The sequence below is a fragment of the Nerophis ophidion genome, linkage group LG26 (genome assembly GCF_033978795.1).
Source record: "Nerophis ophidion isolate RoL-2023_Sa linkage group LG26, RoL_Noph_v1.0, whole genome shotgun sequence".
NCBI classification, from domain to species: Eukaryota; Metazoa; Chordata; class Actinopteri; order Syngnathiformes; family Syngnathidae; genus Nerophis; species Nerophis ophidion.
Window position 1 is genome coordinate 33,676,461 of NC_084636.1, and position 17,500 is coordinate 33,693,960.

The 17,500-nt window shown below is 42.4% G+C and overlaps 1 protein-coding gene across 3 annotated transcripts in view; it reads right to left on the minus strand.

Annotated features, from left to right (window-relative positions):
• The window catches only part of LOC133543592 (cyclin-dependent kinase-like 5), a 98,758-nt gene extending 88,123 nt beyond the window's left edge, over positions 1–10,635 (minus strand). For all 3 annotated transcript variants that reach the window (XM_061888254.1, XM_061888253.1, XM_061888252.1), the window contains exons 1-2: positions 10,510–10,635; positions 3,131–3,280 (exon numbers count right to left, since the gene is read on the minus strand). In XM_061888254.1, the coding sequence (XP_061744238.1) occupies positions 3,131–3,194 (64 nt within the window). In that variant the 5' untranslated portion in view covers positions 3,195–3,280; positions 10,510–10,635. The remainder of the gene's footprint in view (positions 1–3,130; positions 3,281–10,509) is intronic.
• Positions 10,636–17,500: the final 6,865 nt, after the last annotated feature.

Here is a 17,500-nt window from a genome sequence, read left to right on the forward strand (position 1 = left end):
CGGTCCTGCAGTGTGTTTACTTGTGTGTGATATCATGTGCGATACAAGCAGTCCTGCAGCGTGTTTACTTGTGTGTGATATCATGTGCGACACAAGCAGTCCTGCAGGGTGTTTACTCCGTGTGATATCATGCGCGATACAAACAGTCCTGCAGTGTGTTTGTGTGCGATATAATGTGCGATACAAGCAGTCCTCCAGCATGTTTGGTTGTGTGTGATAACATGTGAGATACAAGTAGTCCTGCAGGGTGTTTACTCTGAGTGATATCATGTGCGATACAAGCAGTTCTGCAGCATGTGATATCATGTGTGATAAAAGTAGTCCTGCAGTGTCTGTACTTGTGTGTGATATCATGTCCGATACAAGCAGTCCTGCAGCGTGTTTACTTATGTGTGATATCATGTGCGATACAAGCAGTCCTGCAGGGTGTTTACTCCGTGTGATATCATGTGCGATACAAGCAGTTCTGCAGCATGTGATATCATGTGTGATAAAAGTAGTCCTGCAGGGTGTTTACTCCGTGTGATATCATGTGTGATACAAACAGTCCTGCAGTGTGTTTGTGTGCAATATAATGTGCGATACAAGCAGTCCTCCAGCGTGTTTGGTTGTGTGTGATAACATGTGAGATACAAGTAGTCCTGCAGGGTGTTTACTCTGAGTGATATCATGTGCGATACAAGCAGTTCTGCAGCATGTGATATCATGTGTGATAAAAGTAGTTCTGCAGTGTCTGTACTTGTGTGTGATATCATGTCCGATACAAGCAGTCCTGCAGTGTCTGTACTTGTGTGTGACATCAAGTGCGATAAAAGCAGTCCTGCAGGGTGTTTACTTACGTGTGATATCGTGTGCGATACAAACAGTCCTGCAGTGTGTTTGTGTGCGATATAATATGCAATACAAACAGTACTCCAGCGTGTTTAGTTGTGTGTGATATCATGTGCGATACAAGCAGTTCTGCAGCATGTGATACCATGTGCGATAAAAGCGGTCCTGCAGTGTGTTTACATGTGTGTGATATCATGTGCGATACAAACAGTCCTGCCGTGTGTTTACTTGTGTGTGATATCATTTGCAATACAAGCAGTCATTCAGCGTGTTTACTTGTGTGTGACACCATGTGCGATACAAGCAGTCCTGCAGTGTTTCTACTTGTGTGTGATGTCACGTGCGATACTAGCAGTCCTGCAGTGTGTTTACTTGTGTGTGATATCAAGTGCAATACAAGCAGTCCTGCAGCACGTTTACTTGTGTGTGATATCATGTGTGATACAAGCAGTTCTGCAACATGTTTACTTGTGTGTGATATCTTGTGCAATACAAACAGTCCTGTGGTGTTTACTTGTGTATGATATCAAGTGCGATACAAACAGTGCTGCAGTGTGTTTATGTGCGATATAAGTAGTCCTTCAGCGTGTTTAGTTGTGTGTGACATCATGTGCGATACAAGCGGTCCTGCAGGGTGTTTACTCGTGTGTGATATCATGTGTGATACTAGGAATCCTGCAGCATGTTTAATTGTGTGTGATATAATGTGCGATACAAGCAGTTCTACAGCATGTGATGTCATGTGTGATAACAGCAGTCCTGCAGTGTTTGTACTTGTGTGTGCTGTCATTTTCAATACAAGCAGTCTTGCAGCGCGTTTACTTGTGTGATATCAAGTGCGATAAAAGCAGTCCTGCAGGGTGTTTACTTACGTGTGATATCGTGTACGATACAAACAGTCCTGCAGTGTGTTTGTGTGCGATATAATGTGCAATACAAACAGTACTCCAGCGTATTTAGTTGTGTGTGATATCTTGTCCAATACAAACAGTCCTGTGGTGTTTACTTGTGTATGATATCAAGTGCGATACAAACAGTGCTGCAGTGTGTTTATGTGCGATATAAGTAGTCCTTCAGCGTGTTTAGTTGTGTGTGACATCATGTGCGATACAAGCGGTCCTGCAGGGTGTTTACTCGTGTGTGATATCATGTGTGATACTAGGAATCCTGCAGCATGTTTAATTGTGTGTGATATAATGTGCGATACAAGCAGTTCTACAGCATGTGATGTCATGTGTGATAACAGCAGTCCTGCAGTGTCTGTACTTGTGTGTGCTGTCATTTTCAATACAAGCAGTCTTGCAGCGCGTTTACTTGTGTGATATCAAGTGCGATAAAAGCAGTCCTGCAGGGTGTTTACTTACGTGTGATATCGTGTACGATACAAACAGTCCTGCAGTGTGTTTGTGTGCGATATAATGTGCAATACAAACAGTACTCCAGCGTATTTAGTTGTGTGTGATATCATGTGCGATACAAGCAGTTCTGCAGCATATGATATAATGTGTGATAAAAGCAGTCCTGCCGTGTCTGTACTTGTGTGTGATATCATGTGCGATACAAACAGTCCTGGCGTGTGTTTACTTGTGTACGATATCATTTGCAATACAAGCAGTCATTCAGCGTGTTTACTTGTGTGTGACACCATGTGCGATACAAGCAGTCCTGCAGTGTTTCTACTTGTGTGTGATATCACGTGCGATACTAGCAGTCCTGCAGTGTGTTTACTTGTGTGTGATATCAAGTGCAATACAAGCAGTCCTGCAGCACGTTTACTTGTGTGTGATATCATGTGTGATACAAGCAGTTCTGCAACATGTTTACTTGTGTATGATATCACGTGCGATACATATACATACATACATATATATATCTACACATATATATATATATACACACGTATATATATATATATATATATATGTATAAATATATACATATATATATATATATATATATATGTATAAATATATACATATATATATATATATATATATATGTATATATATATATATATACACACACACACACTTGCAGTGTGTACAATATATTGTACATATTACATATTGTCTGTTACTACATGATATACACACTTGAAGTACATGAAATACATGATATATATATATACTTGATGAAACATGGAGGACGTGTGCGAGGGTGGAAAGTAGGTCAGGTGGGAGGTCTGACCTCAGGGCCCCTCCCACTTTGCCACGGTAAAAAAAAAAGAAATGGGTCATCTTTTTTAAGACGGTAAAGAAAAAAGTCTTTGACAGTAACGTGCTGAGCGGGCGCCACTCACCTTCTCCCACAATCCCCAGGACCTCAAATTTATTCATGACATCACCATTGTCGCAGGCCGTCATCCAGTGAAACGCTCAGGCGGAGGGGGCGTGGCCAGCTATCAGCTCCCGTCAAACGCCGCATCGCCGCCCGTTTGCCGGCCCTTCACCTGCGACCGTGTAGAACAGAAGTGTTGGGATTTACAACAAATACACAACGACTGCTGGTTGTGAACGCATGAATAATCACGTTTGACCAAGGATAACGTAACCTTTTTTTGTTTTTTTTCCCTTCATGTCTATCAAGCAACACACAGACTCTTCTGAAGCCAGTGCGTCAAAGAAAGGGAAAGTAGTGTAATGGCCACAATTCCCTCTTATTAGAACCTCATTAAGTCCTATTGTAAATGAAAAAGCGCTACCTGACAAATATTAGTATATTATGCCGGCCACTAGATGGGCGGCATAGCTCGCCTGGTAGAGTGGCCGTGCCAGCAACTTGAGGGTTGCAGGTTCGATTCCCGCTTGTGCCATCCTAGTCACTGCCGTTGTGTCCTTGGGCAAGACACTTTACCCACCTGCTCCCAGTGCCACCCACACTGGTTTAAATGTAACTTAGATATTGGGTGTCACTATGTAAAGCGCTTTGAGTCACTTGAGAAAAGCGCTATATAAATATAATTCACTTCACTTCACTTCACTGCTTAGCAAAAACAAAAAAAACAGGCAGGCAGCGCTACACATCCTAAAAATGGAGCTCTACCAACTACTCATCAGTCAGGTAGAGACTTGGGAGTTGTACGTTTGATCGATCCGCTTTTCTTTACTGACTATGCTAACATGGAATGATGTTCAAATGTTAGCATATAGCTCACATATTTATGTTAGTGTTGCTAACCTAGCTTGGTGTTAAAATGTAATGTTAGCATGTAGCTCATATAGTTAGGTTAGTGTTGCAAACCTAGCACGGTGTTAAAATGTAATGTTAGCATGTAGCACATATAGCTATGCTAGTGTTGCTAACCTAGCACGGTGTTAAAATGTAATGTAAGTATGTAGCTTGTATAGTTATGCTAGTGTTGCTAACCTAGCCCGGTGTTAAAATGTAATGTTAGCATTGCTCAACAGCACATATAGCTATGCTAGTGTTGCTAACCTAACACGGTGTTAAAATGTAATGTAAGTATGTAGCTTGTATAGTTATGCTAGTGTTGCTAACCTAGCATGATGTTAATATACAATGTCAGCATGTAGGTCGTATAGTTAAGTTAGTGTTGCAAACTTAGCACTGTGTTAAAATGTAAAGTTAGCATGTAGAAAGTATAGCTATGCTAGTGTTGCTAACCTAGCATGATGTTAAAATGTAATGGTAGCATGTAGCTTGTATAGTTAGGTTAGTGTTGCAAACCTAGCACTGCGTTAAAATGTAACGTTAGCATGTAGAAAGTATAGCTATGCTAGTGTTGCTAACCTAGCATGATGTTAAAATATAATGGTAGCATGTAACTCACGTAGCTATGTTAATGTTGCTAACCGAGCATGATGTTGAAATGTAATGTTAGCATGTAGCACACATAGCTAGATTGGTTTGCGAACCTAGTATGATGTTAAAATGTAATGTTAGCATGTAGCTCACATAGCTATGTTAGTGTTGCTAACCTAGTATGATGTTAAAATGTAATGTTAGCATGTAGCTCACATAGCTGTGCTAGTGTTGCTAACCTAACACGGTGTTAAAATGTAATGTAAGTATGTAGCGTGTATAGTTATGCTAGTGTTGCTAACCTAGCATGATGTTAAAATGTAATGTCAGCATGTAGGTCGTATAGTTAAGTTAGTGTTGCAAACTTAGCACTGAGTTAAAATGTAAAGTTAGCATGTAGAAAGTATAGCTATGCTAGTGTTGCTAACCTAGCATGATGTTAAAATGTAATGGTAGCATGTAGCTCGTATAGTTAGGTTAGTGTTGCAAACCTAGCACTGTGTTAAAATGTAATGTTAGCATGTAGAAAGTATAGCTATGCTAGTGTTGCTAACCTAGCATGATGTTAAAATGTAATATTAGCATGTAGCACACATAGCTATGCTAGTGTTGCTAACCTAACACGGTGTTAAAATGTAATGTAAGTATGTAGCGTGTATAGTTATGTTAGTGTTGCTAACCTAGCATGATGTTAAAATGTAATGTCAGCATGGAGGTCGTATAGTTAAGTTAGTGTTGCAAACTTAGCACTGTGTTAAAGTGTAAAGTTAGCATGTAGAAAGTATAGCTATGCTAGTGTTGCTAACCTAGCATGATGTTAAAATGTAATGGTAGCATGTAGGTTGGGACGGCGTGGCGCAGTGGGAGAGTGGCCGTGCGCAACCCGAGGGTCCCTGGTTCAAATCCCACCTAGTACCAACCTTGTCACGTCCTTTGTGTCCTGAGCAAGACACTTAACCCTTGCTCCTGATGGGTGCTGGTTGGCGCCTTGCATGGCAGCTCCCTCCATCAGTGTGTGAATGTGTGTGTGAATGGGTAAATGTGGAAGTAGTGTCAAAGCGCTTTGAGTACCTTGAAGGTAGAAAAGCGCTATACAAGTACAACCCATTTATCATTTATGTAGCTCGTATAGTTAGGTTAGTGTGGCAAACCTAGCACTGCGTTAAAATGTAACGTTAGCATGTAGAAAGTATAGCTATGCTAGTGTTGCTAACCTAGCATGATGTTAAAATGTAATGGTAGCATGTAACTCACGTAGCTATGTTAATGTTGCTAACCGAGCATGATGTTGAAATGTAATGGTAGCATGTAGCACACATAGCTAGATTGGTTTGCGAACCTAGTATGATGTTAAAATGTAATGTTAGCATGTAGCTCACATAGCTATGCTAGTGTTGCTAACCTAGTATGATGTTAAAATGTAATGTTAGCATGTAGCTCACGTAGCTATGCTAGTGTTGCTAACCGAGCATGATGTTGAAATTAATGTTAACATGTAGCACACATAGCTATGGTAGTGTTGCTAACCGAGCATGATGTTGAAATGTAATGTTAGCATGTAGCACACATAGCTACGCTATGAAGATGACATGACGTTTACGTGAAGATGATAAAGATGACAAGAACATGAAGATGACATGACGTTTGCATGGAGATTACATTAAGTTCATATGAAGATGAAATTATATTTACATGAATATTAAATTATATTTACATGAAAATGACATGACATTTACATGATGGCATGACATGACATTCACATGAAGATGACATGACATTTACGTGAAGATGACATGATGTTTACGTGAAGATGACATGATGTTTATACAAAGATGACTCAAAGTTTACATGAGGTTTAAATGGCGGCGATGACCAAGAAGAACGCGGAGTTGGAATATAATTACAACACTTTGTGTACATATTTATATAATATTTACATATTTATATAATATGTAACTACAAGCGTCATTCACAGACAGAGTGCCATTGCTTTTATGAGCAGTGGAGCAAGTCAAAAGCCGGAAAAAAAATATATATAAAAAAAATTAAAAATAATTATTTTATTTTTTAATTTTATTTTTTATTTGTGGCGGCCGTAATTCTTTCGTGGTGGGCCGCCATTAATAAATGAATGTGTGGGAAACCCTGAAGTTGACATGAAGATGACATGAAGATGACATGAAGTTTAGATGGAGATGACATGAAGTTTACATGAAGTTTACATGAAGATGACATGAAGTTGACATGCAGATGACATAATTTTTACATGACGATGACATGAAGTTTACATGAAGATGACATGAAGTTTACATGAAGTTTAGATGGGGATGACATGAAGTGTACAGGAAGATGACATGAAGTTTACATGAAGTTTAGATGGGGATGACATGAAGTGTACAGGAAGATGACATGAAGATGACATGAAGTTTACATGAAGTTTACATGAAGATGACATGAAGTTTACATGAAGTTTACATGAAGATGACATGAAGTTTACATGAAGTTTACATGAAGTTTAGATGGAGATGACATGAAGTTTACATGAAGATGACAGGAAGATGACATGAAGTTTACATGAAGTTTAGATGGGGATGACATGAAGTGTACAGGAAGATGACATGAAGATGACATGAAGTTTACATGAAGTTTACATGAAGATGACATGAAGTTTACATGAAGTTTACATGAAGATGACATGAAGTTTACATGAAGTTTACATGAAGTTTAGATGGAGATGACATGAAGTTTACATGAAGATGACATGAAGTTTACATGAAGATGACATGAAGATGACATGAAGTTTACATGAAGTTTACATGAAGTTTACATGAAGTTTACATGAAGATGACATGAAGTTTACATGAAGATGACATGAAGTTTACATGAAGTTTACATGAAGATGACATGAAGATGACATGTAGATGACATGAAGATGACATGAAGTTTACATGAAGTTTACATGAAGTTTACATGAAGTTTACATGAAATTTACATGAAGATGACATGAAGATGACATGAAGTTTACATGAAGATGACATGAAGTTTACATGAAAATGACATGAAGTTTACAGGAAGATGACATGAAGTTTACATGAAGTTTAGATGGAGATGACATGAAGTTTACAGGAAGATGACATGAAGTTTACAGGAAGATGACATGAAGTTTACATGAAGTTTAGATGGAGATGACATGAAGTTTACAGGAAGATGACATGAAGATGAGATGAAGTTTACATGAAGATGACATGAAGTTTACATGAAGTTGACATGAAGTTTACATGGAGATGGCATGAAGATGAGATGAAGTTTACATGAAGTTTAGATGGAGATGACATGAAGTTTACATGAAAATGACATGAAGTTTACATGAAGTTTAGATGGAGATGACATGAAGTTTACATGAAAATGACATGAAGTTTACAGGAAGATGACATGAAGTTTACATGAAGTTTAGATGGAGATGACATGAAGTTTACATGAAGTTTAGATGGAGATGACATGAAGTTTACATGAAGATGACATGAAGTTTACATGAAGATGACATGAAGTTTACATGAAGTTTACATGAAGATGACATGAAGATGACATGTAGATGACATGAAGATGACATGAAGTTTACATGAAGTTTACATGAAGTTTACATGAAGTTTACATGAAATTTACATGAAGATGACATGAAGATGACATGAAGTTTACATGAAGATGACATGAAGTTTACATGAAAATGACATGAAGTTTACAGGAAGATGACATGAAGTTTACATGAAGTTTAGATGGAGATGACATGAAGTTTACAGGAAGATGACATGAAGTTTACAGGAAGATGACATGAAGTTTACATGAAGTTTAGATGGAGATGACATGAAGTTTACAGGAAGATGACATGAAGATGAGATGAAGTTTACATGAAGATGACATGAAGTTTACATGAAGTTGACATGAAGTTTACATGGAGATGGCATGAAGATGAGATGAAGTTTACATGAAGTTTAGATGGAGATGACATGAAGTTTACATGAAAATGACATGAAGTTTACATGAAGTTTAGATGGAGATGACATGAAGTTTACATGAAAATGACATGAAGTTTACAGGAAGATGACATGAAGTTTACATGAAGTTTAGATGGAGATGACATGAAGTTTACATGAAGTTTAGATGGAGATGACATGAAGTTTACATGAAGATGACATGAAGCTTACATGAAGTTTAGATGAAGTTGACATGAAGATGACATATTTTTTACATGAAGATGACATGAAGAAGACATGAAGATGACATGAAGTCTAGATGAAGATGACAATGACATCACATGAAGTTCACATGAAGATGACATGAAGTTTAGATGAAGTCTAGATGGAGATGACAATGACATCACATGAAGTTGACATGAAGTTTACATGAAGCTTACATGAAGTTGACATATTTTTTACAGGAAGATGACATGAAGTTGACATGAAGATGACATGAAGTTGACATGAAGATGACAATGACATCACATTAAGTTCACATGAAGATGACATGAAGTCTAGATGAAGATGACAATGACATCACATGAAGTTCACATGAAGATGACATGAAGTTTAGATGAAGTCTAGATGGAGATGACAATGACATCACATGAAGTTGACATGAAGTTTACATGAAGCTTACATGAAGTTGACATATTTTTTACAGGAAGATGACATGAAGTTGACATGAAGATGACAATGACATCACATTAAGTTCACATGAAGATGACATGAAGTTTAGATGAAGTTGACAATTTTTACATGATGATGACATGAAGATGACATGAAGTTTAGATGAAGATGACAATGACAGCACATGAAGTTTACATGAAGATGACATGAAGTTTAGATGAAGTTTAGATGAAGATGACATGCAGATGACATAATTTTTACATGACGATGACATGAAGTTTAGATGAAGATGACAATGACATCACATTAAGTTCACATGAAGATGACATGAAGTTTAGATGAAGTTTAGATGAAGTTGACATGCAGATGACATAATTTTTACATGACGATGACATGAAGTTTAGATGAAGATGACAATGACATCACATGAAGTTCACATGAAGATGACATGAAGTCTAGAAGAACTTTACATGAAGATGACATGAAGTTTACAGGAGGATGACATGAAGTTGACAATGACATCACATGAAGTTTACATGAAGATGACATGAAGATTCATCATGACGATCTTGTGAGAATTCTTCGACGGCCCTCCTCCAACATCGAGGTCCAAACTGCTCATCTCCCACTTGATCTGCTCGTGGAGGACACGCAGACAGTCCACGCCGGAAGTCCCAGGATGGTCATCAACCAACACGCCAGCGACATATTTCCGCTTGTCAAAGCTCCTCTCCGAACAGGAGCGCCGCCGCGATGCCAGCAGAGCATCCAGTGGACGCGTGGACGCTCTTTGTATCAACACGCTGTGACTCATGCGTGGTGCGTGGACGTGGAGATGCATCAATAACACTATTTACAGGACTCCTGCGCGTCACGCCACCGCTAACAATGTCGCTGCGTGTATGGAGAAGAAATGTGATGTATGCAGGACGTCTTGTTGTCTTTTCCAACACACTTTAAGTGCGTGCGTGGGCACGCGATGAATGCGAGTGAAACTCCCACCCGAACCGCGGACACGAGTGCAAAAAAAACACAACAACAAGCAACGCGCAAATGTCCTCATGCGTCCTCGTCATGCGTCCTCGACATGCGTCCTCGACATGCATCCTCGTCACGCGTCCTCATCACTAGCACGCCGCTACCCACGGACGAGCTAACTTCAGCTATCATTAAGCTAGTTTCCCACGCAAACAACGTACGCCCCCCGCCCCCTCTCGCCTTCCACCGACGTCGAAAGGTGTTCGTCGCGAACTAAGGGAGCCGAAGTACTCACCGCGTGGATTCGGGAGCGGGAATGAAGACCGTGGGGCCCGTCCACGCACGCGCCGACGCGGGAGATGTTTTCATGGCAGCTCGGTCGCGCACTGCCTTTTGACAAGCTGCCCGAGCTGGCCGTTGCCAGGGCAACGGCTGGGAATTGGCGGCGGCGCGCGGCCAATCAGAGCCGGCGAATGCGCTCGGATTCGGCAACGCCCACCTCCACCACGCGAACCAATCAGGAGCCAGATCGCCTCCCCGGGCGGAAATGAATCCTGGCGGTGTTTTTGCGCGACGTTTATTCTTTCAATTTCTCAACGACATTTTTTAAAAAGATTATCCGAGACCTTAATCCAGTGTTTTTCAACCTTTTTTGAGCCAAGGCACTTTTTTTTTTTAATTACGGAGACAAGCTGCCCGAGCTGGCCGTTGCCAGGACAACGACTGGGAATTGGCGGCGGCGCGCGGCCAATCAGAGCCGGCGAATGCGCTCGGATTCGGCAACGCCCACCGCCACCACGCGAACCAATCAGGAGCCAGATCGCCTCCCCGGGCGGAAATGAATCCTGGCGGTGTTTTTGCGCGACGTTTATTCTTTCAATTTCTCAACGACATTTTTTAAAAAGATTATCCGAGACCTAATTCGAGTGTTTTTCAACCTTTTTTGAGCCAAGGCACTTTTTTTTTTAATTACGGAGGCACACTACCAACAGAAAAGGTTATTTTGAGTTTGTTGTTGTTTCCAGCGCATACTTGCCGACCCTACCAAATTTCCCGAGAGACTCCCGAATTTCACTGCCTCTCCCGAATTTATACCGATTTCCAGCCGGGCCTGAGTGAGGACAGCCTGTCGTCAAGTCCCTTTTCCTCACGTTATAACATCTACGGCAGGGGTGCCCACACTTTTTCTGCAGGCGAGCTACTTTTCAATTGACCAACTCGAGGGGATCTACCTCATTTATATATATCATTTATATTTATTTATTTATGAAAGAGACATTTTTGTAAACAAGTTAAATGTGTTTAATGATAATACAAGCATGTGTAACACATATAGATGTCTTTCTTTCACCAAGACAAGAATATAAGTTGGTGTATTACCTGATTCTGATGACTTGCATTGATTGGAATCAGACAGTAATGATGATAACGCCCACATTTTCAAATGGAGGAGGAAAAAAAGTTGTCCTTTCTGTACAATACCACATGAAAGTGGTTGGTTTTTGGCATCTAATTCATCCAGCTTCCATACACTTTACAAGAAAAACATTGGCGGCAAATTCCGTAGCTTGTTTGATTGACATTCACGGCACCCGAGGGTCTTGTGAGATGACGCTGGCTGCTGCCAGTTCATTATTAGGAAAAAATGACCGAGAGGAAGGCGAGAAACACTTTTTATTTCAACAGACTTTCGCGCCGTCCCTTCCGTCAAAACTCTAAAGGCCGACTGCACATTTCCTATCTTCACAATAAAAGCCCCGCTTCATGCTGCCTGCGCTAACAAAATAAGAGTCTCGGAAAGCTGGCGTGCACAAGTGATGTGCACGCCAGCTTTCTGAGGGATCGCTTGTGCACGCCAGTTTTCCCAGACTCTGTATTTTGTTTGTATTTTCTGGATAATCTAATTAATATATATATATATATATATATATATATATATATATATATATATATATATATATATATATATATATATATGTATATATATATATGTATATATATATATATATGTGTGTGTGTATATATATGATAGTTAAATATATATGTATGTATATATGTGTATATATACAGTATGTGTGTGTATATATGTTAAATATATATGTATATGTATGTATGTATGTATGTATGTGTTTGTGTATATATACTGTAAATATATATATATATAAATATATGTATGTGTGTATATATATGTGTATATATATACGTTAAAATTAAATATATATCTGTATATATATGTATGTATATATGTATATGTGTGTAATATAATATATAATATATACATGCGTGTTTATATATACATATATATAATATATTATTATATGTAGATATAAGCACAAGTCAACACTTGCAGGGCATTACTGCCTGACGCACTTCCGGGTCATCAGCCGGGAGCCACCCTTCATGGATGTTTCGCTCCTTTAATCCCGGAACATCTCTGGGTGGTGGAGCAGCGACAGGGACGTCTCCCCGCCGCCCCCTGCAGCCAGCTAAAGGATCCATACTGTACCCACATTCCAACCCCGGTGTTATTGCTGTTGTGTATATGGAAAGAGTCCTAAGGGACGATGCATGGCAGGGACGTCCATTTCCCTGAGTCAAGCGTAGGCCTGACCGCATACCTTAACATGGGTCTCAGGGTGCTGCTATTCCAGCACCCCGAGACCCATGTTACTTCCTGTCTAGACGCCCTGCTTTCCCCAAGCCTTGTCGTTTCTTCTGAGCCACAACCAGAAGCTCCCTTGTTCTGCCTCCTCTGCCAGGGCTTTGAGGGCCTTCTTTAGGTTGGAGCCTTTGATCCCGAGGGACTTTAAGAGCCGCTGGGTGGACGTTCCAGTGTAGCCTCTACAGCCAACTTCTACTGGATAGGTGAAGGACCTCTATCCTGCTCTATCAAGCTCTGAATACTTGTCCCTCTTTCTTTCAAAGGCAGCCTTGTAATCTCTTGAGGGAACTTCAACTGACGATCTAGATCAGCCCTCATGTTCCACTCGCCGCCAGCTGACAGGAGGGACTGGATGCTCTTGCTGCTGCTGTGAGGCCGGCCACCTTGCTTGACAAACTTAATCGACCACTGAGCTGTTCCCCGACTGGTCCCATTTGCTTCCACTCTGCGTGCTTCCAGAATTTCAGCTAGCTTTCGCAGGACGCGGTCGTGCCGCCATCCTGCGACAAAGCCACCTTGCAGCCAGAAAGAATGTGATGCAAGCTTGGGTTCTGGGAGTCACAGAGCTGGCAGGTCACCTCTGCCCCGTACCACACATGCAAGTTCCTGGGACTGGGGAGGGTATCGAAACTTAGCCTCGCCTGGGGCATCTTCCACATGTCTGCCCACGTAACAACTCTGTCGACAACGGCCTCCCAATTGGTCCATCTCCCTTGCTGCTGTTGGCCCACAGCCTTGATCATATAGCTCTCCTCTTCCATCTTGACCACTTCTGAGATCGCCAGATCTTTTCTTTCCTTCCTTGAGGCTTTGGACCACATCTTGGATGCTGTTCCCCATCCGAAGTATCTGTCCTACCATCTCCTGGTGTTTCAGTCGGACGATGGCCTGGTTTACTGTCTGTATAGCGTTCCACTTACGCCCTGTACAGACTTGGGTCTTGGTGTTACGGACGGACGGATCAGGTGAGTCTCTGAGCTCGAACACGAGCCTCACCTTCTCCTGTTTGTAGCCCAAGCTGATGGATTTCAGTGGCAGCTTCAGAACGACTCTTCCAAACAGTGCCGTGTTGGAAAGACATCTGGTGAAGGTCCAGCCATTTGCGGATGTAGCTATTGGCTTTTGAGTCCATTTTGAGGACTGTTGTGGAGGTGGTGTCGCACAACTTCAAGGGCCACACCAGGCGATGGTATAAGGTGAACTGGTAACACCACACCTTGAATTTCCCTGGAAGATAGTTTTGATCAATTTTGTTCAGGCCATCCTTCAGCTGAGAAGTGACGGAGGCATCCATGTGCTTATCAGACATGTCAGCAGTGTAAAGCCTTCCGAGGCTCCGCACAGGTTGGTCGACCACGCGTGGGATTAATTCACCATCCACTGAGAATGAGAAGTTGTCGTTCCTGGCTCCTTTCCGGATGGAGAGGCTGCGGGACTTGGGAGGTTTTATTTTCATCCGTGCCCATGCTAGGAGCTCCCCAAGTCTTTTCAGGAGTCTGGAGGAGGGTGGTAACATCATCCATGTAGCTCCGCAGCGCCAGGAGTCGCTGGCCTGACTCAGATCTCACTCCTCAGACCATCTGTCTTCCACCAATAAGGATGATCGGTCCTGCTAGACACCGACCTCTATTTAATAATACAACTCTAACATTTGACAACCAAACAATTAAACAAGGCGACACGGTAAAGAATCTGGGTATTATCTTCGACCCAACTCTGTCCTTTGAGTCACACATTAAAAGCGTTACTAAAACCGCCTTCTTTCATCTCCGTAATATCGCTAAAATTCGCTCCATTCTGTCCACTAAAGACGCTGAGATCATTAGCCATGCGTTTGTTACGTCTCGTCTCGATTACTGTAACGTATTATTTTCGGGTCTCCCCATGTCTAGCATTAAAAGATTACAGTTGGTACAAAATGCGGCTGCTAGACTTTTGACAAGAACAAGAAAGTTTGATCACATTACGCCTGTACTGTATATACCTTTATATACATATATACATACATATATACCTGTACTGTATATACCTTTATATACATATATACATACATATATACCTATACTGGCTCACCTGCACTGGCTTCCTGTGTACTTAAGATGTGACTTTAAGGTTTTACTACTTACGTATAAAATACTACACGGTCTAGCTCCATCTTATCTTGCCGATTGTATTGTACCATATGTCCCGGCAAGAAATCTGCGTTCAAAGAACTCCGGCTTATTAGTGATTCCCAAAGCCCCAAAAAATTCTGCGGGCTATAGAGCGTTTTCCGTTCGGGCTCCAGTACTCTGGAATGCCCTCCCGGTAACAGTTCGAGATGCCACCTCAGTAGAAGCATTTAAGTCTCACCTTAAAACTCATTTGTATACTCTAGCCTTTAAATAGACTCCGTTTTTAGACCAGTTGATCTGCCGTTTCTTTTCTTTTTCTTCTATGTCCCACTCTCCCTTGTGGAGGGGGTCCTGTCCGATCCGGTGGCCATGTACTGCTTGCCTGTGTATCGGCTGGGGACATCTCTGCGCTGCTGATCCGCCTCCGCTTGGGATGGTTTCCTGCTGGCTCCGCTGTGAACGGGACTCTCGCTGCTGTGTTGGATCCGCTTTGGACTGGACTCTCGCCACTGTGTTGGATCCATTATGGATTGAACTTTCACAGTATCATGTTAGACCCGCTCGACATCCATTGCTTTCCTCCTCTCCAAGGTTCTCATAGTCATCATTGTCACCGACGTCCCACTGGGTGTGAGTTTTCCTTGCCCTTATGTGGGCCTACCGAGGATGTCGTAGTGGTTTGTGCAGCCCTTTGAGACACTAGTGATTTAGGGCTATATAAGTAAACATTGATTGATTGATTGATGATCTCGAAGGCTGTTGTGAACAGTATTGGAGAGATAGAGCAACCCATTGCTATTCCCTTCTCTAACTGGTACCAACCAGTTGAGATCTCCTGAGTCGTGTAGCAGACTTCGAAGTTGTTAAAGTAGTTTACTACCAGACTTTGGATGCATGATGGAATGTGGAAGAAGTTGAGCGCAAAGCTGATGAGTTGATGTGGAACCAATCCATAAGCATATGCCAGATCCAACCAAACCACATGCAAGTCCGCTTTGTTGCTCTTGGCTGACTGGATTTGCTCCCAGATCATGGCCGAGTGCTCCACGCAGCCAGGGAAGCCTGGAACGCCTGCCTTCTGATAACTAGTGTTGATGTAATTGTTTGCCAGAAGGTAGATGGTCATCCACTTCACCACCACGGTGAAGAAAAGCTACCCGTTCCACATTTAGTAGGGCAATGCCTCTGAACTGGTCGACGTTACAGGAGTTGCTCTCCTTTGGGATAAAGGTTGTTATTGCTCTGCTCCATGATGATGGTATGGACTGGGTTTTCCAGTCAACGCCCATCAGCTTCCACAACAGCTTCAGGAGTCCGGGACAGTTTTTGAAAACCTTGTAAGGTACCCCGTTCGGTCCGGGTGCTGAAGCAGTTCTTGCACGCTCAACCACTTGTTTAACCTCAGCCCATCTCGGCGGGGGTGGCGTCAAACTGCGAGGAATGCTCAGGTGGGCGAGGTACGTGCCCCGGTGATCCCAGGGGGAGGTCCTTTTGGCTATCGCTGAGCTGGACTGTGATGTGTTCCTCCAACTCCTGCTCACTGGTCTGGAGTGTCCCGTTCTTCTTTTCCTCTAGCAGGCTTCGAGCATACTTGAAGCAGTCCCGACAGAAGCTTGCCCTTGCTTTCTCCCTGCGGCTTCTGCGTTTCCTGATCCTTTCGGCTCTCCTCAGCTGTGAGAGTCTTGCTTTGATCTGGTCCCACAGGTTCTTCAGGCCGACTTTCTCCCGGTCATTGGCTTTCCTCCACTGCCTGCGTAAGAGGCGGCTTTCCTTTACGAGCTGGAGGATTTCCCTCTCCCGTTCTGTTTGGGAACGATCTTCCTCTGTGGCATCAATCCGAATCGCTCTTTCCCTTCTTCGTAGATGATGTCTCCCATAACGTTTAGTTTGGAAGTTACACTGCCTCTTAGCACACTTTGGAGGGTGGTGCATACATTTAAATCGAATCTGCTCCAAGAGTCTTTGTCGTTGGCTTTTGGCCACTTCACTTTGGCTTTCCGGATATGCTTCTCTGATGTTCCTCTTGTGGGTTCTGTACTTGGTGTTTCACGGTTTCGCTGTTGTTGTTGCACCTCCTGCTGGGAAGGCTGGTCCTCCCCTCGCTCACTAGTTCCAATGGTGGGATCAATAGCACTGTGGTGCTCAACCTGGCTAAGAGTCCTCGTTGTCTGATCTGCTTCTGCAGTGCAAGCCTGCATCTGGTTGCGACCACCGCCGCAATTTTGCCTTTCCCTGGTGTATTCGCAGGCCCCGGTAAGTTGTTTCCTTGGCCCACCCACAGCCACATTCTCTGAGGGTCCTCTGCTCGTTCGTCATTGTCGTGTCCGTCGTTTCCGTGTTATCCGTCCTGATTGATCCATCTTTCATCCCGCCTCTCGGTGGACCGCAGGGCTGTTTTTTCCTTATACTGCTTGTAGTTAGGTAAGGGAATCCATGGAGCTTGCTTTACAGACATGTGGGAAAGGGTAACTGGCCCCTCCACTCCTGGTGCAGTCTTTCCTGCGGTCAGC